Here is a 20,227-nt window from a genome sequence, read left to right as displayed (position 1 = left end):
GAGACATAATTTAATGAAATTAAATTATAATCATAGTGGCATATTAATAAAAGCTATGGGTTTTCTTAGAAAACACACACTTGGGGTCATTTATTATATTGACTTTGAATAGCGTGCTGCAGGCATGGCGTATATTTGTAAGCCAACCCCGGAAGTTCACAGCTCAACAAGAAGCCAGTAGGATTTCTCCACTGTTGAGTTATTACAGAAAATAACACACATGTATGATCCTTACACCTTTAGTTCAGCAAGATCATCTTCATGAATGAACACCACTTTAATTACACCGGGGCTGCATGATGTACAACCAGGCCGTAAAGACGCCTTAACGTTAAAAAGCTCAGCAGACCTGATTTCAGGCATCTAACCAAAAACAAAAAGCCATCGTCTTGGAGACATGCTATTTTAGAGCTTGAGTTTGTCTCTGATTATCAGAAACTGCACCCCCCCCCCCCTCCGTCACCATGGTAACACCCACGAAGCAGCAGTTGGAGTACAAGCCGAAGCCATTCCTGTGTGCAAAAGCCTTCCAGAAGCCATAACTTAAAACTGAGTGCAGCGGTTGGTGCATGTATGAAGTCCACCGGAGGCTTTAAGGCATGGGCTCGCTCCCTGGTCGGGTTCATCATTACACACCTGCTTTAGACCCCAGTACAAAAACACACCTGAAAATGGTTCGCCGTTGGTTTCACTTTGTTGACGATGAAAAGAACGATGAAAAAAAGGGGTCCTATGAGGTTAACCGGAGCCACAGCTGTGTTTCAAAAGTGTCAGACTGTATAAAAGTGGGCCTAACTCAGCGGCATGATATTGAATATTGATGTATGGGGTGTTTTATGCCACATCCGCGTGGGTTTACGACCTTGTCAGCTTGGTTTTATTATCACCTCAAGGGGAAAATCACTCCAGCAGAAGAATATGAAATAGAGCAATAACAGGAGACCAGCAATCTTTTTGCTATGGAGAGAATTATCAGCAAACTTCACTGTATACTCGTCATCATTTGTTTTTTATTATGTTTTTAATTACTAGCAGCGGCAGTAGAATTAAGAGTGTGCTAATCTGACCTCAAGACAACAAAGCAGAAGGTCTCTACGGTGACTACAGTTCATTTTGGAGGTAATTACTAAAGTCCCTCACTTTCAGCTTCTTAAATATAGCTAAAAAGTTTGTTTAGTTCTTGTTTATTGTGTAATATATTTATACAGTTTAGTTCCTTATTTTCTCAGTCAAAAGTCATATTTACACCACTGAAGGCAAAAAAAGCCAATCTGGAAGTCCAAGGAAGTCTCTTTCTGAAAAGTGAAGCCGACGCTTAAGTGCCTAAAACGTGCATTCTTTTTAATAGGCACCAGGGGGCGACTCCTCTCTGGTTGTATAGAAGTCTATGAGAAAATGGTCCTACTTCTCTCTGCTGGCCACCAGGGGGCGACTCCTCTCTGGCTGTATAGAAGTCTATGAGAAAATGGTCCTACTTCTCTCTGCTGGCCACCAGGGGGCGACTCCTCTCTGGTTGTATAGAAGTCTATGAGAAAATGGTGCTACTTCTCTCTGCTGGCCACCAGGGGGCGACTCCTCTCTGGTTGTATAGAAGTCTATGAGAAAATGGTCCTACTTCTCTCTGCTGACCACCAGGGGGCGACTCCTCTCTGGTTGTATAGAAGTCTATGAGAAAATGGTCCTACTTCTCTCTGCTGGCCACCAGGGGGCGACTCCTCTCTGGTTCTATAGAAGTCTATGAGAAAATGGTCCTACTTCTCTCTTGATGTTTTATCTCAGTAAACATTGTAAACATGAGTTTATGGTCTCAATCTCTAGTTTCAAGTCTTCTTCAATCCAGCATGATGTTCATTTAGTACATTATGGTCCATTTAGAGTCCACCAGACCAGAAAGCAGGGGATGCTTTAGGGGACGGGGCTTACCTGCTGATTGACAGGTCTATTTAGAGTCCAACAGACCATAAAGCAACACGATGGCGATGGACAAATTGCCAAATGTGTCTCAAAATAAGTGGAACAGCTCCAAGTCGATACCAATAAAAATGTTTCACAGATAACAGAAGAGCAGAAATCAGCAGAAGTCAACGCAAAGACGAGCAGATCTCCAGCACAGCGTTAAAACCGCCAGCAGCCTCGTTGTCAACATAGTCACGACATCAATGCACAATGTGCATTTTAGCACAAAGAGCTGAAGTTTCCTTACCTTGTTGAAGTGGAGCAGTGACCTCGGGATCAAGAATCCTCAGTGGTGCAGAGCTGCCAACAGAAAGTAAAAGACATTGATGCCCGAGAATTCAGATGGGATCATATATGCTGCGTCACGACATCCATATTTCTATAGCTAGTATCTTGAAAAGATACTATTCAACAGAGAAGCTCATCAATTAATTCCATGTAATATATGAATGTTATATATTATTGGCATTTTGAATGCTGCCTGAATGTTTATTGATAATTATTCTACCGTATATAGTGGAAACGAAGTATCCCAGAATTCATCTTGAAAAGTAGTGTAAAGCCGATGGTCACTAACCACCCATAAAAATAGATTTACCATCATGCATTGCGCTGAACCAAAAATGACAGACGGACGAGAACAGCGGGATCGAGAGAAATCCACGAGTTGTGTCGCAAAAATAATATATTTAATGTGAACAGCACATCGCAACATAAATGAACAAAGTGCTTTGTATTTATTTACTTGTTTGGGAAAAAAACACCTTTTGCCTTCACATTCACAACAGCAGCAGTTCCTTCCGCGTTTACCTTTCACAATAAAAGACATACACACGACATCACTGCTTGGTAGGAGAAGTAAAATTCACTCACAGAGGCAACTCAATAAAATATCAATATGCATTTACAGCATAATATGGTATAGATTATATAAAATTCTATCTGAATGTATTATGGATGGTCCACCAGCGGCAGTATACAGCCCTCTACATAGGACTCCCTGGGTAGCTAGTAGGGAGAACTGAATGATTTCGGATACGACCTTCAACTTTATTTTCAAAACTCACTAGAAACTAGAACTTGTTCAGATACTCTCCTCCACCTCATCTCTCTTCGTCAAAGTCAAACAACATAGTCCAAACATTTTTCACTTCCACATGCTCCTGCCTTTAAATCTCAGGTCAGCTTGTTTGATGAATGAACAGCAGCAGCAGCAGCAGCTAACACGGTCCAGGAAATGTTTGGACATTCAGGCCCCGGCATGCTCACACAGTTGTTTTCACTCACAGCTAATCGGACCTCTGCTCAGGTTGGAAGTAATGAACCTTATGTACTAAAAAGAGCTAGAAGGGTGCAGGTTAATGTGTGATTGTTCCCTAACAGAACGAGAGGCAGTGGGACATGTCAATCAAACTGATTAACGGCATCAACAGCAGCTCTGCTTCCATTTAAAGGAACAGCGTGTAGCATTTAGGAGGACTTATCGGCAGAAATAAAATATTAAAAAGCATTCTTTAGCAGCATTACTTCAGAATGAGCCGTTTATATGCACACATACAAACGTCCGTCGTGTTTCTACAGTAGCCCAGAGCGGTCAAATCAAACACTGGCTCTGGATTCACGTTTTCACATCACATGTAGTTCTTCAACGGGCTAGATGCCACCAAACACTACACACTGTCCCTTTAAGTGTGCCTGTAAGCATGCACTAAACCGGGGTCCTGAAATGGAACAAAGCCATCGTCAGTGTTTTTGACAGTACATCTTTCCAGGTAATATGTATACATTTGAACTGTTGAAGTGTTCATCATATATTCCAAGTTCCTCCTCACTCTGAATGTACTAGTACAGTGGTATATAACAGTATATGCTGTCTTGAGTAGGAGTGGTATTTGCGGTGGTAATAGTACTTATAGTAGTAGAGTATGCAAGACTATGAAGTATTCATTTACTCATTAAACAACCTGCGGGGATGTTAAAAGGTCTCGGAGTAAAGAGTTGAACACAAGTGATAGAAATGATTGGCCTTTTTTTCTGGCTCTGGCTATCCCGATCCCGAGGTGCATAAAGCTGTTATGCAACTGTATTGATAGGACTCGGAGTCCGTTATATAAATGATTCAAACCCAGATCGATAACAAAAAAAAGGCTGTGTGTGTGCGGACGCTGATTTAGAAGGCTTATTACACCACACAGATTTATTAACTGCAGTCTTTGTAGCGTGTAAATAATTGTCATTGGGTTTGGTTTTGATGAATGAAACCAAATAAGTTGCGTCCGGGTGCTGAGACACATCATACTGTGCGAGCAGCCGGAGGAGACGTCTAACAGGTATATTTCGTTTGACGCCAACAGCGATACACCTGGGATCTCTGGAGTTCAGACTGGAGCAAAAGGATTTTCCCTTTTTGAGGCTGAAGGGTTTAAATTCAAAAGAAAAAAACTCTTCAACCACTTTTGCGTCATCAGCCCTGTGATATTGCGCCGCAGTTTTATATCCTGCTTTGTCATTCGCCTTTATGCGGCGCCGACTTTCACCTGCACTCGCTTCATCTACTCCCACTGAAAGTTGTCAGGGAACGTGCGCGAAAAGGTCTTTTTTTTTACATTTAGAGGGAAGAGAAAGAGAAATCGTCAGCATTTACAGTCAAAAGCAGTGACCTTTCACTACAGGTGACCTCGCGGTTTCATTGTGTTATAATTTATTCCCGTGCTTTGAGTGCGGCAAACTGATGTATCTCTTAATTGCAAAATGGGCTTGAGCGGCCCCGTCTACCTTCACTGGACAAAGTGCTTTTCAATTCGCCCATTCACACACAAACGGTGGCGTCGCTGGTTTAGCATTTTGCTCAAGGACACTCCGACACACAGGGCTGGGGATGGCACCGCCAACTTTGTGATTAAAGGGACAATACACAGTAATTGTCTTTTTATTTTCATGTCATAACATGAAACTTACTCGTGTTTTATGTTCATGGTGTGCACCTTATTTAATTGTGAAGCTGGGTAACAAAACGTTTTTGAGTTATGACCCAAATGTGTCAATAGCTCAGAGGAAGCGTGACTCACTGAAAACCTGCATTGAGTCCTCGGTCACATTTATAGCCTTGTTTACTTTGTTGTTTGACTTCATATCAGCATTTTGGTTGAAGTGGATTCAAATTAAATATTGATTTTTTGTTTTGTTTTGCAAGAAAAACGTAGTATCGGAATCAACTTTATTGGCGAAGCATGTGTGCACAAACAAGGAATTTGACTCGGATAAATAGGGTCAGTGACATCATGGTTATATCAAGATTGGACAGGATGGTGAAGATATAAATAGATATTTTTATATAAAAATAGCAAGTAAAACATCTATCTATAAGTCTGTATACGTTCTCTAAGTTGTAAACGATGCAAATAGTGCAAAGAAATAAAAGTAAGTCTATAATCTTATATTTTAATACTGTGTCAGTCCTCGTGTATTTAATTGAGAAAATATATTTCAAATGCTTCCACACTTTATGGATGCACCCGTGTACGTCCGAGTCACTCATGTGACATGAAACAGTGTTCGCACTTTATGTGGTTTTAAATCTGCTTTACGGATGCCTGACCTCCCTTTTACTCTGTCTCATAAAAACCAAACAACAGGCAAAAAATGAGTGACCATAAAAGAGTCATTTTGTACAGAGTGTACCTACAGTGTGGTCCGTCCATGCCAGGATGTTTTTTCATTCGGACCTGACTGTTAGTTATCAGGTCAATGCTGCGTGAGGTTTTTCCTCTGCGGCGGCCCAGCGGTCGACCGGTTGAACGAGGCGCCACGGGCAGCTGTGCCGGTGATTTCCTATCTGCTTGTGTGCTTTGGGACGAGTCAAGGTGAGGTAATGCTGCCGTAAAAAAATGAAATCACGAAGGCTGGGTTCCCAGAAGACCTCATCCATTAACCCAAAGGGTACCAGAGCCGTTACAGTGAATCACGACCACTACATCTGGCCATGTATTTTGTTCTGATGGAGCCATTTGTGAAACTTTTTTAAAATGCCTGCTATTAAAAATCAGTAACACTTTATTTTAACCACACCTATTAAACATTTCTGAGCAGTTTATAAACAATGGATCTTAAAGGTCCGGACACACTGCAGTTTAGTTGTAAGCAGAGGTATTTAAGTCTTCATATTTTAAAAGACATATCAAGTATTCATGGATTAATGCTATTCAAGATTATAAGACATTCAGAGCATTAATACAACTTTGTTGCGATACTGTGTTGTAATGTCTACCTGAGCAGAGAATGTAGTTGCTCTCCCTCTGTGTGTGTTGTAATCAGAGCTTCTCCTTGCTGCCAACTCTCTGGTTCCCCCTCAAGTAAACATCGTTAACTCTGGCAGCACTGTTTCCGTTGTTTAGGCTTTTAGCGTCATTAGCTGCTAGCTGCTGGTTAGCCTTTGTGGTTATGTTACTGGATTCGCTTCGTTCTAATGTTACTGGGTTAGTCTTTGTACTGACATCACTGGGTTAGCCTTCATGCTAACGTTACTGGGTTAGTCTTTATACTAACGTCACTGAGTTAGCCTTTGAGCTAATGTAAGTGGGTTAGTTTTTGCACAAACATCACTGGGTTAAGCTTTATGCTAACGTTACTGGGTTAGTCTTTGTGCTAATGTGACTGGGTTAGCCTTTGTGCTAACATAACTGGGTTAGCCTTTGAGCTAATGTAAGTGGGTTAGTTTTTGCACAAACATCACTGGGTTAAGCTTTATGCTAACGTTACTGGGTTAGTCTTTGTGCTAATGTGACTGGGTTAGCCTTTACGCTAACGTTACTTGGTTAGCCTTCATGCTGATGTTACTGGGTTAGCCTTCATGGTAACGTTACTGGATGAAGCAGCAGTTCTTGTAATGCTGACACAATAAAAAGGAGGGTTCTCTCAACATGTTGTTTCAAGAAAAAGCTTTCTCTAGTCTGAAAACATTGACTGTAACTGTGCGTTGTTAGCATGCTGATGTGAGCATTTAGCTCAAAACCTCACGGAGTCACTAACGTGACTGGATTGAGGCTTGTTTTGGAAAAAATACACCACAAAAAGTATTAATTTTTTAAAACACTTTAAATATCGGTATCTGATTTCAGCAACAATAAAGTGTGTTAAAAATGTATGAAGTTTTTATATATTACTTATGAATTCAGGAGGGGATAGCTGAAGTAAAGTGTTACTATATCTTAAGTGATCTTTCGTGCATATCTGAACAGAGATCTGCCCTCCCGCTGTCTTTTCCTGCCGCATGAGTCATCTTGTTTCATTCTGTTGGATGTTTTAGAAACTAGAATCTAGTTTTTTACCAGTGAGGAGAAGTCTCATTGACATGCGTCATTTCTCTAGAGAACCAGGTCTGTGTCTGCTGTCACTCTCACATCCCTGAATCCTCTTCTTGGTCCTGTTCCACCGCTGTGTGACTAAACTGGAGAAATAATATGAGGTGGAGAAGGAAATGTAAAAAAATAAATAAAAGTATCCACTTGTGAAGTGACAACTTCAAATGCAGGTAAAGTGCAGCCACTCATGCGGTTAAGCAAATTGACAAGCATTATGTATCTGGAACTGCAGACGCACGACACATTGGACCCATTGAAATCCCATTTCATCCACGATAGCGCCACTTTTCTCCACATAGTCACTGATCCGGCATCAGCCGTCAAAACATGTTTAGCTTGTCAAGGCCCTTGAAATGCAGCACCCCTGTCTGAATACATTTCAAGCCTGAGAAATTTTCATTTCATGTAGACTTGGAGGGAAACGCAATTAGATAAACACCCCAGCCTAATCACATTGCTAAAATACACCCACGTCAGGTTAGTGTCAATATAAGAGACACATTGAGATGATCATTTAACGGAGAAGACATTTGTTTGTGTCTTGGAATATATATGTGACAATGTTGAAGAATCGCAAAGCCAATGATTATAAATAATTTCATTCCAATTTGGCTAAGATCCTGGTATTACACAGTAGGTTCGTGTAGTAGTTGGTCATGTGCCAACCAAAAGGGCTTTTGACCATCATAATGTTTATAGCCAATGAAGTGAAATAAATTAAATAACCATAAAAATCACAATTACTGAGAAAGACCCTTTGATTGCTTTTCCTGATTCTAATGTCAGTTTGAGGGAATATTAAAGGAGCTCCATACAGAAGTCAGAGCAAATCTATAATTGAGGGATTGTCTCCACGCAGCTCTCAACATGGCAACGGAGAGCTAACAATGTTAACCCGAGGTGAGAACCGCAGGGTTGGCAGTACACTTCCATGAGGACCTCCTCCCTTCGCATACCTATATTGTATAAAAACATGAGGGTTTTGTTGCTAGATAATATATGTATTGTAATTTTTCAAACTGGCACTATTGCGTACAAAATCATCACAAATAAGACACAACAGTGGATGAGGCAAACCGAATGAGGACTTTCATCCGGGAGACCGCTGTTTGTGTCCTGAAGCGAAACTAAAAGTGAACATTTTGTCACATCAGTCGTCTCTTTTGGCAGTAGTTTTGTTGCCAAATGCAAGTAACGAGCGCAAGTTGAGACGCCTTCCCCAGACACATCAGAACCTGAGGCTACAGGGGTTCGTAGAAGTGTCATAGTTTGAAGTTTTGGAGCACCGACCAAGCTGTGTCTTGATGCCTTGGGGTGAGCTGGGTACATTTGGCTGATGATAAACTGCCACCAAGTGAAAGCATTGGAAATGTGGTAGAAAGCTGCATCACAGCGGACGTTGAAGGTATGCAGACCATAAAACAGAGCAGCCACTTGTTCATTCTTTCTACTGTCCAAATTGTCTAGTTTCCAGCTCGCACTACATTCAGAAGTGTTGCCCATAAATCAAATTGTAATTTCACCTCTCAGTGGAAGCAAACACATTTCTACTGTGGACTTGACGAGCTGTTGACCAGCTGGACGCAGACAGCCGGCTGTTTCTCTTTGCTCTGGCTGCTTCGGAGTGTTTTGCCTCCTTTCGAGATCTTTTGTTCTCAGTTTGCGTAATTTCTGTGCAAATGTTTCACATTGAGAAGAATTCTCAATGAACAAACTGTAGTTTCTTAGCTGAGAGGAGTCACCCTTTTGTCTTCTCTTTCTGTTTCTGGTGAATCTGATGAAACCGCACCGGTTTGGGGAGTTTAAAGGGTTATAATCGAAAATCCAAAGAGGGCTCCTTGCGAAAGGATAAAACCTGCACGGTCAAACATTCGCCTCAGGTGAACATTCGCTTAGTTGCAACATCTCTCCGAGGCTTCGCTGGTTCTAAAGGATAACAGACTGACAGCCTGGGAGTTTGACTTCTGCTGGGAACATCGCAATGAAGCTTAAATGTACTGGGTTGCTTTCAACATGAATATTGTTAAATCTGGTTACATGCGATTAATAATATTGCTAAAATTTTTTTTTTGCCAAATGCAAATCAGTTTTAGCAAATTTGTGCTGCTTATTCACTCCGATTCAATTCCGAAAGTCACACAATAATTCTCTTTCAAGACTTTAATTATGTTTGAAAAAGAAATCCATCACTTTGAATAAGAAGCTGACAATCATGTTCACACAAAGGAGTTCTGTTCACGGTTTCCTGGTTGGCACATTACTGCTGGAGTTCAGCTTAACAACAAGACAAGATTGGCAATGCTCTGTCAAACTTTTATTCAGGGCCCAGAGCCGCCAGAACACCAAGTCCTCAGTATTGTTGCCTTTGAATTTGGGGGATTTATTAGAGTAAAGAGTAATTTAAAAATTGTATTTAATTTGATTTGAATAGAGCTTTTTTGTTTTTGGCAAAACAAAAACAAAGGCGCCAATTGGCCCAAACCAGTGACTACCATGAAACACAAATCCTTCATTACAACAGGGATTTGTATTTATTTACCAGTTTTATATTCCAGGAGATGCTTTGAGGAAATCAAATATATTAACCAGTTCAATTCATATACAAAACACATTTCAGTGGCTTGTTAAAAATGTCTAGAAAACAGTTATTCCTATATTGTTTCTCATCAAATAATTAACTAAGCTCCTCTCAGATATAAGGGTTAAAACTGGTCCTTCCTGGAAGGGCTGAGGAAATCTAGAGAACCATTTGATTCCGAAGAACCTTTTTGGAGAAAGAATATCCCAACACTTTGAGGTTCTTTGAAGACTGCAAAGGCAAAATTGAGGGTATCCGAAATGAGACTTTCTGGTCTGCAGAGGATTTCCTGTTTGGGTCACCTTTGCAGCTCCCGTCACCTAGCAACCAACTGCGGTCGGCAAGAAGGGGATCATATTTTATTCTTTTTATTTTGGTCATCATCGGCGGCTTGCAGTGAAACTTGGGATAAGTTTAGGCCGGGAAGGATCCATCCGTTGGATCCTCCCGAATCCTGGGAAAAGAAGGCCTCGTTTCTGGTGCTCCATTTGAAGGAGTCGGCCTCTTCACGTGGCCGATGTGACGAATTCGGTCTTCAAATGCAGCCTCCGAAGGATGCACCCGCTGGATTGAGACCCGGATGAGGGTTTTTTAAGGGTTTCTTTCTGAGAGTAAAAGTTCCATTAAGAACCGTTTCATCCAAAGAATATTAAGGTTCATCAAGGGGCAAAGCAGCGGTGTTAAAAAAGGATCAACCATAATCCAGACCCCTACCCCAGGTGTAGGTGAAACCCAGATGAACACCTAGCTCCCCCTCTGTGTCTGACCTCTCACAGCTCCATCTTCTACGCCTCCTCTAGGTTATTTTAAAGGACCGTTTTAGTGAGTTAAGAGTTTTCCCCCCCATTATTATGCTAAATAGTTTTGGCTCCGTGTATCTAACCGATCACCTATCACAGCCTTAGCTTTAGCTCATGGTGATGTCACTCTAGATAGCCTGTATTTTCACAAATTAGTAATGTGAGGTGAAAATTCATCAAGCCAGCCGATCAGCCAAAGAGACAACAGCTGCTAACCGTAGTTTGCAAATGTACAAATTAATTCTTATTCCTAACTTTTTACTTCTGAACAATGAGACGGATGAATAAAAACCACTCTGATGACATGTGCCTCCCACTGCAGTGTGCATGAATCCGAATCACCGTGCACTCCACCTCACTCTTTGGCTGCCGTGGCCGCCGCTGCCTCACCGCCCACCTGAAATCTCTGCTGTTCTTCGCTGCTCCGGCTGCAGACAGCTGTCAAAGCCTCCACTCCAACATCCACCTGAAGCCTCCGGGTCTACAGTCCCTCGGTGGAAGTCATTATCTTTTTATCATGACTTCCCACTACTCAAGGGGGGGGGTGTCAAACAGACGGCCCTAGGGCCACAATAGGCCCCGCCAAATGATCCAATCCGGTCCTCTCAATGAAAAAATGTCAGTAAAGTAAGTAATGTAAAAGTGTTTTCCAGAAAAACGGATTTCTATTTACAGAGGTGAATGTGAAGTCAGTGTGCTCACAGCACCTTTCAGCGTCACTGTCGCGAAAAATGTACTTGCAAGGATTTTTTTCAGAATGAACTTCTTTACACAAGAAAGGGAAAAGTGATATACCGTAAATCCTCTAATATAGGCCTTTATTTACTCTCTCTTATTTTACTTCAATAGTTTATTTTATGCGAGAAATTAGCTATGCAGTTGCTGAATCTGTCTTTATTTTAGATCGACAAGGGTCAGTTTAAAAGATTTTCGAGAGCTTGCGGGAGGCGGCGGCGCACCATGCATTGCAGGGCTTCTTACATACCGTAAATCCTCTAATATAGCTTCAGCCAAAATCTCCGAGACGCGAAGTCATTGCACGGCTGACAATGAATGGGAAGCGTGGAAATAACGCTGTCTGTGGTCACTTCCCCCGGCCTCCATTAGAGACCGGCCGTTATTTACCTCAGCCGACAGCGAGACCGGCCAATGTTCGAGACCGGCCGGTAATAGAATACAGGCCAGTATTAGAGGATTTACGGTATACACGTTATAATGTAAGTGTTGATCGCATAATTCAAACTTGTTAAACTGTAACTGTTCAATCTGGGGGGAAAACTTTCCCTCGAAAAGTAATTGGGAGTGCAGTTTCATTGTCCGGGAGTGTGTTTTTTAGGAGACAGGGTTGACAATAATCCTTTTAACGTGAGTGATTTGACCAAACCACAGACACGGAAAAAAGCTGATGATAAAAAGTGCTAAAACATCCGAAAAAGAATCGAAACACTGTCATTTAAAAAAAAAAAAAACAGGTGAGGACAGTCTCAAGGCTTCAGATGCCGGCTTCAGGAAAATGCACCTGTTGTCAATAGCTGCAGGCAAAAGCTTTAAAGAGGCTTCACATCAAAACATTCGGACTTCCTCTCTTTTTGGGGAGCATCAGCATGAAAACAACAGGACCAGAAGCACTTTTTGCGTTGGAGGTTTCTGTTGAGTCCCTGATTACGAGCCTCGACCTTGTGTTATTGTCAAAATCTTGGTTATTGTTATCGTATCTTATATTCTGCCAGTTCACCCCCGCCGGGTTGTTGCCATTGATCGTCTGCTCACATGGTTTGCAGAGTGTTCATCAGGAACTGATTAGAAACAAGAGGATGGAAATTGTAATTGATTTGCCTGAGCTGGGATTTTAATTGATTTGCCCCAGCTAAAGGACTCCGATTAGTCATTTAAAGGGAGAATGCCAAGCAATTTAAATTATTCACATATGATACTTCCCTCGCGCCCCCAGGAAACAATTACAATTCAGAGAAAGAAGCTTTGAATTTGTGACTTTGCAGTCACAAATCCATTATCGGAGTGGGGGGTTTGCTGGATTTCACATCCCCGCTTCGATAACTTGAGGGATGGTCCTTGGGTTTCTGGCTTCAGAGGAGTTCACAGTTATTGACCGATCTGTCCTGAGGCACATGTGTGGTTTCTCCAGTAGGGTGGCTCTCCCCCATAACTCCTTCTTCAACATGCAGTGCACTACTTCTGAAGAGTTAAGTCGGGAGGAAATAAAGCACATGCAAGTCAGGCCTGGGTGTTGTAAGTCTGCAGTCAAAAAACGCCCTTGAAAAGCCTCGACTTTGGTCCAAATTCAGTCCGGGAAGGATGAAATGAAAAGTATTCGCCTTGCCGAACAGCCAGCAACCCCATAGGTGAGGAAGGCAGAAGCCCAGTGGGACGATAAGGTACATTCAGGGACGAAATTTGGAACGACTGAAACATGACTTTTTTTTTAAATCATACATTTAGGCCCGACTCGGTCTGATCCCCAGGTACAAAGCCACCAGCGGCGCTGCAATGAATTTAAGTTATGAATCAATAATGTAAAGGAATGTTCCTTTTTTGTTTAAGAGTCATTGTAGGAGGATGAAATAGGGCACGTTTGATGCAGCTTGGCGTCTGAGAGTGAAGTAATGTGTCTGCGGGACGTCAGCAGGGGAACATGATCACAGATCTTTCTCCTGCTTTACTGCATCTCCTGTCTTCCCCTTCTTACATTTATGACACAGGTAATGGATGCCCACTGTTTCGAGCTAGCAAGTAAATTGAGCCATTTCTCCCCTCATTATTTCCCCTCCGTCTCAAATCTCTTTGTGTTTCTTTCAGACATAATCTCCTTTCTCTTGGGCTGTCACAGATGGGAGAGCTCCCGTTCCCTGCTCGCTATACTGTATTATCCAGAGTTCATGAGTCATATAACCACTTCATCTGCCCCACGGTGTATTTGCTTTAAATATTGCGCCTTTCATCGTCTCGTGGCTCATCCTCTACCTCTTCCCCCCCTTTACGTTCCCTTTCCCCCCGCACCCAGCTCTCATCTCCTTTTTTAAAATCCACATTTCTCTGTCGTTCCCCTCCATATACATCTCTCATGTCTCCTTGTATCCCCCGCCATATAAATAATTGATGGCCTCGTCTTTGACTCGCCTGGTGTAGTTAAAGGGCGACTGAAGTCCTGAGGACAACATCAATACTGAGCTAAGAGTGCAACCGTGGCTTCGGCGCTGTCTGCCTCGCCGCACTTTCACAGGAGTCACTCTTTGCTAATGACCTACTTAGTTTTGAATGGGAAAAAAAAAATCTTTTTACACGGGTGACTTCTGAAGATTTATCAAGTCCATTGAAATGGGAGATAAGGGCTCCTTGTGCTAGATTCTTACATCAGAAAGCTCACATGTTGCCTTGTGCCAAAGTTGTGATGCCACGAAGTAGCTTACAGCGCCGGTCGGTGCACGAATCACATCAACGGCTCTCTGTTGTTGCAAGAAATTACAATCTGTGTCATTTGTCTTGTTATTTGGGAATTCTCTTTCATCTCCGTCTCCTCGAGGCATCCAAATAATTATTATTTTGTTTTTTTACAATGTTTACAGACCCTAATGCGTCATCTTTTTCATCCGAGTGAAATAACCAAACTTCTTTTCAGTCTCTTTTAGCTCCTTGGTTTATCAGCACATTCATTTAATGCTTCAGTCTCGAGGCTAAAAAATAAAACCCAATTTGATTTTTAAATATTGTCACACAGGACTCCATTTTCGACATGTATTCTGTCAATTTCACACTCAATATACCAAAATTAGCACTTCTGTTCCAAGATGGCTGCAAAACTGTAGTCCACAAAGCAATGGGTAATGTCACGATGACTACATTCCACTTCTTGTATATGCTATGGTTGTTTCCCATGGCAACAGCTACAGACCAAGTACAAACAACTGCTCAAAGGTTCACGATGTGTGATTGTTTCCCAAATGGCATTGTAGAAAATATATAAAAGTAGGCTAACAGTGGGGAACATTTCTTTGTCATGTCCAATATCCATCTCCATCTCAGTCAGAACGCCTCTTTTCTTTATTTACTTTCAAAAAGAAGATTGTTCTGGGGGCATTGAGGGATCTGACATGAAATGGTGCCTGGCAGTTTTACCCAGTATAATATCACACATTTGTTGTTTTGAGTGAAACTGTCAAGGATGTTTGTTGCATTAAACATGTTCTGTTGTTAAATCACATTCACGGGAACGACAAAAACAACAAAAAAGACAACCGACAGTTTTCAGGCGAGACAAGTGAGGGACAGAATGGTTTCACGTCTTCATACGTTCCTCTCAGTCGCCTTTTGTGCGTTTTTTTGTTCTCTATCTTGTGAGCCCCTTTCTGTTTTACACAGTGGTGGACCAACTACTCAGAAGTAAGCAGCAATAACACAGCATATCCTCCATATCCATATCCCTACAAACATGACCTGGCAACACTCGATGCACAAGACCCAGAATAAACTGGAGCAACAGAAGGCTTTACCAAATAGATAGATTTTATTAAGGCATTAAATAAAAGACTCTCCATTCAAGCAAGGAAGCTTTAATAAAAGGTGTAAAAAGCATCCCATAACAATAGAGGGACTCTTCAGTTAACACATACAACCTTTTCAATAAATGATAAGGCAAAAGGGAAATAATGTGGGTTTATGGATTACGAGTAAAAATAGAAAATTGGCACAATAAATGAAGGCAAATTATGACGACGCACAAATACATCTGAACCGATTCAAAACTGATCTACGACACTGAAATGTACAAACTCACACCGAGCTAAGGGGGCTCGAACCACACGATAAAACACAACAGGATCACCACTTTAATACAGCTGAGAGCTCCACGAGAAAACAAACAGAAACTGGCCCCTGAAATGGATTAAAGGCGCACTAAAGTAATACGTCTGGAGAGAAAGAAAACAGTGGCTGGCTCCTCTAGTAGCGTCTTGGATTAAAAGCTTAGAGAAACAAGACTTTAACACACAAAAGGAACTTTACTTTACAAGACAATTTGACAAAATATGCATAATACACCTTGCTAGACTGGAACACAATCCCATGTGGGTGACTGGAAAATCTATATTATAAAGAAGTTCTCTTATTTAACAAATCTTCCATTTAATACTGTGTGGAAAATAAAAAGGATTTATGGTTCTACAGTTTCAGCATTAACGTCTTGCTTTTGAACATACTTTTAATAGATTCTACCTGATCAAACACCAAAGTAAGGCTGGCCTCAGGTGAGCTACCAACTCACTTAATAGACTCTTGACTTTGCCTGAATCCTTCCTGGGTACAAGTTAAACATCCTGCATTCAAAAATCTTACATAAATAAAAGTATAAAAAGGTATTAGGGTGAAAATATGCTTAAAATTGAAGAAAGCCTTGGTTATGCTTCCGCGTACTGATCACGCAACGGCCACGCAGTTGCTTGGAGACCGTAATGGTTCTGCGTTGGGTTTACGTGTCGAAATGCAATTCAATGCCACACCGGTAAAGGGCGCTATGTTTTTTGTAAAGACTGACCGACCGACCGAGACTCTTGACGTATCGTCTTTGTGCAAAAGCGACAAGGTGCAAACAATAAAACAAGGTGCAAACAATAAAAGTATTAAAAGTTTAAATGGCGGTGTTTATGACAGGAAACCGGATAGTGGTCTCCAGCGGATGTAGTTAGCGGATCAATCACAGCCAATGCCGCTGCGTTGGTGTTGCGTCACCTCGACGTGCGTCTAGGATTTTTGGGAGGTGCACGTCAGGCCCTTGCGGTGGACTTTAATTAAATAAAGCAAGTCCAGCAAATTGTGATTGTGCCTAAATGACTGATGTGTGACAGTGAGGCTTGGTCACATAACAGCTCTCTTGTTCCGTCAAGGATCACCTCTGAATGTACGCAGCAGCCAAGATTCAACGCTAAAGTGTTGCTCGGCAGAACGAAGGCCACTTTCAATGAGCGTTGAAAGACAAATGTTCAGACGAGGCGTTGGGGAGAGGTGTAGAGTGTCGGAGAGAGCAAGGTCAGGGGAGATCAATACAACTGATGTCTGATGGGATTGACCAGCTAGAATGTGTAAACAAGGCTGAGCAGCTTGTGTGTGGAGTTGGTGTTTGCCTTTTGAATCTAGCATGCTCAATCTGATCGTTGTGTTGATTCTAAATTAATGTATGTATTTTAGATTGAGCAACTGCAAAGCTTTGGTGCGTTAAGCCTGTTTATCTGTGTGACCGTGTTCACACCTACGGTTTGTTTTCTATGATACAAAAGCAGATTTTTGTTAAATGCTTTATCTTGTTTGTTTAGGTTCAAGCGAAGCTTCTAAATCAAACCCACGCGGATCTGCTGCACAGCGGCTCGGCATCCTGCCGTCCTGCAGCCCGTCGCTTCGGTCAAACGCAAGTCAAAGAAATGCTTCAGCCACAAAATAACCATTTGTTTTATTTGTTTACCACACTGAGCTCTCGAAGAAAAGCTATATTTTTCTCAAAGACCTCAACGATAAACATCAAAGAACAGAGGAAAGTCTGGACAGAAGTAAATGGAGGCTAACTACATTAAAATATCCGTTTGCTTTCATTGTACAGAAGTTAAAAATAGAGATTAGAGCAAGAGTTTTTTTGATAATTATCGGGATAATATCGCGAATCACAATTATTTTGGCCAGGATAACTGTGACGTGACATTTTCATATCATCCTACGCCCACTCGCGGGATCAATACAAATATTGTATTTTGTTCTTTCAGCTACAGACCCAGCAATTTAAGTCATAATATACATTCTGCAGGAACAGGATGGAAAAAAGGGATCTTCTACATCCAAGCGCCACATTCATTTAATACAACACACAAATGTAATGACATCGGGGTGTTCTAGTCGGGGCAGGGTAGCCAATTAATCAACACGTTTACACAGCCGGTAATTTATTACCAGCTGTCCTTTTTGCATTTGGCAGTTTAAACGGTGTTGCTCTTAAACCTGGATTATGTGTTCTTCCTATTTGTCTAAGATTAAAGTTTGCTCAAAGGCTTGTAAAATAGTCGACTTGTGCATGTTTGTGATCGGTCCTGCAAACACCGACCCTGGAATTCCACAATATGTACAAAGCAGCAAGAGTGGTTATTTCAGCCAAGTTTGATTAAACATTGCCGGTGTGGAGGATCAAACTGAAAACACCTTTAGGGATTAGTTAAGCCAGATAACCAAAAGATATGTTGGGAATGTTGAAGTCGCTTGGAAAAAGTAAATAAGTTGCTGCAAACGGTTGATGCTTAAAAGGAAGGCGTCCAGAATTTCACCTCACTCAAAGGGAGAAAGTAGTCCCGATATTGCAACCACAACAATTAACAAAGGCAAATTCAACCAATCCCTGTGAATTAAGCACAAGCTTGCAAATGTGTCCAATCTCCACAACTTTTCCTCAAATGTCCTGAATAAGGTGGTAGCCGGCAGGTTGGGGATCGCATGGAAGTTTCCTTCTTGCTGTTGGCTTTATTCTATTTCATTTCCAGTAAATACGACAATAAAAAACTTGAGTTTTCCGTCTAAAAACAGGGAAGATAACAGGTACTATTGAGCCATCTGTCTCCAGTCTGATCTGGATCACGCGGCTGATGCTTGTTGTAACAATACGGTTGTTGTTGAGTTGTTCCTTGTTCAGCTTGACCAACATTACATTTCTATCAATTATCATTTCTTTATATATTTGAATGTAGTGACCAGAGTGTGTTGTTGTATGTGATAAAGAATAGTGTCTCAAAATGTGCATCACAAGCACATCACTGAGGTAGAGGGGAACTCCAAAAAGAGTTTGCTGCTTTGTAGAATAACCCCCCGGTGCACTTCTTCATGTACAAATAAAGGATAGTTTGTTAGATTTTTTTAGTCTTTTTAGTTTGGTTATTTACAACACTAGGAAGTGCAGTTTTATTCTCAGTGGAACAAATTGCCTTTGATTTTTAATGACTTATACAACAATTTTCACTCACTTCTGATATTTCATTGCAAAACAACGTAACATGCATCACTTTTCCCCCCCGGGCATTTCATTCTGCAACAATCCCATTTAAAAAAAAAAGCTCAAAACCCAAGAGGGACTGATAAATGTGATTTGTTCTATTATCTTGACTGACACAACCTCTTTGCTGTCTTCTCAGATTGATCACTACGCCCAGAGGGATCTGAAGAAAGGCCTGCAGCTCTTCGGCACAGAGGGCAACGTGGGCCTGACTAACGCCTGGATGATAGTACAAACTGATGTAAGACTTGTGATCACTGGAGGGGGGGAGGAGAGATTTATGACACAAAGCCCAGAAGTTTCAGGACTTTTTGTCTTCCTCTCAGTCACAGTATAGTGAGGAACTGATGCTTTAAGTAACATTCTGTTATGAACATAGCAGCACATTAGAAATTAAAGTCTGAGATTTGTTTCTAAACACATTGTAGTTGTTAGAAATCCATCTGTCCAGAGCTGAAATTATGGTTCGATGACACACTGTAGCTACACTCAATATAACCCCTGCATAGCATCAGTGGTAGCATAGCAACCAGGCTGCAACCTCTGGCTCTGAAAAGGGAAGTCAACGCGAAGTGCCTTACACCTTTTTTTAAGGCAGATGCTATTAGCACCCAGGTGTCAGAAGGCCATTTTTCTGTATTTTTAATGCCTGCATGCAACTGAAAACATAAAATAATAAGTCTAAGTGCATGAATAAACTTTTCATGAGACTTGAACCCCGATCTTCTGGGTGATAGTCTTGAGTTAAACCATTCAGATTTGTACGGGTGATTCATAATACACGTTTCTGTGGTGTGACTCAGACGACATTCATTTTTAGTTTATTCGGCGCCATTTAGCAAGTAGAGTCAAAATATGCCTCGTCACAAGCTGAGAGACGACGTTTCCACTGCATTTTTCACTGCGGCACGTTTGCTGTTTGGCAGTGTGTCACCATTAACATTAAAATGAAAAGGGAAGTAGTCAAATATTGAAGGGGCCATTTGATTTTACATTTTTACATTTTGTGTAGAATTTGAATAAAATACTGCAATCCTTCCTGTTAAAGGGATTTGGACATTTACAAGAGGGCTGGTGGTAAAATAATAATAATAATAATGATAATGGCAATCTAAAAAAAAATGGCACCAGTGAAAACGTCTCAACTCACTGTAACAAACACTCGAAGCTTTATAGTTTAAATGCTGTGGTAAAATGCTGTCAAATAGATTAATGCAAACATCACAGACTCTCAGAGGTAATCTTTGTTTCCAGCTCCCGCTTTGATGTGCTTCTCCCTCCACATTATTTATTTATATTTGCTTAAATTCCTCTGCAAAGAATACACAACATAATGTGAGAAACAGAGATTTGGAATTAAGGGTTTGCAGAGGACGGATGCCGCCGCTGGTGAACGAACGCCTTTGGGGAAACATCAAATGATAGATCGGAGACTTGGGGCTCTTTGGACGTTTTCCACGTCGCAGATCTGCTGTTATGGCTCGTAGTTTTGTTCCAT

The 20,227-nt window shown here is 41.4% G+C and overlaps 1 protein-coding gene and 1 long non-coding RNA gene across 4 annotated transcripts in view; one reads left to right on the top strand and one right to left on the bottom strand.

Moving 5' to 3' along the window:
• Window positions 1-20,227, bottom strand: part of LOC311012922 — a 131,561-nt gene that overhangs the window by 93,733 nt on the left and 17,601 nt on the right. For both annotated transcript variants that reach the window (XR_014597083.1, XR_014597084.1), the window contains exon 4: window positions 2,204-2,256. This is a non-coding gene — a long non-coding RNA (uncharacterized lncRNA). The remainder of the gene's footprint in view (window positions 1-2,203; window positions 2,257-20,227) is intronic.
• Window positions 1-20,227, top strand: part of tspan4a (tetraspanin 4a) — a 126,622-nt gene that overhangs the window by 91,105 nt on the left and 15,290 nt on the right. For both annotated transcript variants that reach the window (XM_084008719.1, XM_084008718.1), the window contains one exon: window positions 18,869-18,970. In XM_084008719.1, coding sequence (XP_083864845.1) covers window positions 18,869-18,970 — 102 coding nt within the window. The remainder of the gene's footprint in view (window positions 1-18,868; window positions 18,971-20,227) is intronic.

This window comes from Eutrigla gurnardus, assembly GCF_963514095.1.
Source record: "Eutrigla gurnardus genome assembly, chromosome: 1".
In the NCBI taxonomy this organism is placed as follows: Eukaryota; Metazoa; Chordata; class Actinopteri; order Perciformes; family Triglidae; genus Eutrigla; species Eutrigla gurnardus.
This window is presented reverse-complemented; position numbering and strand designations above follow the sequence as displayed.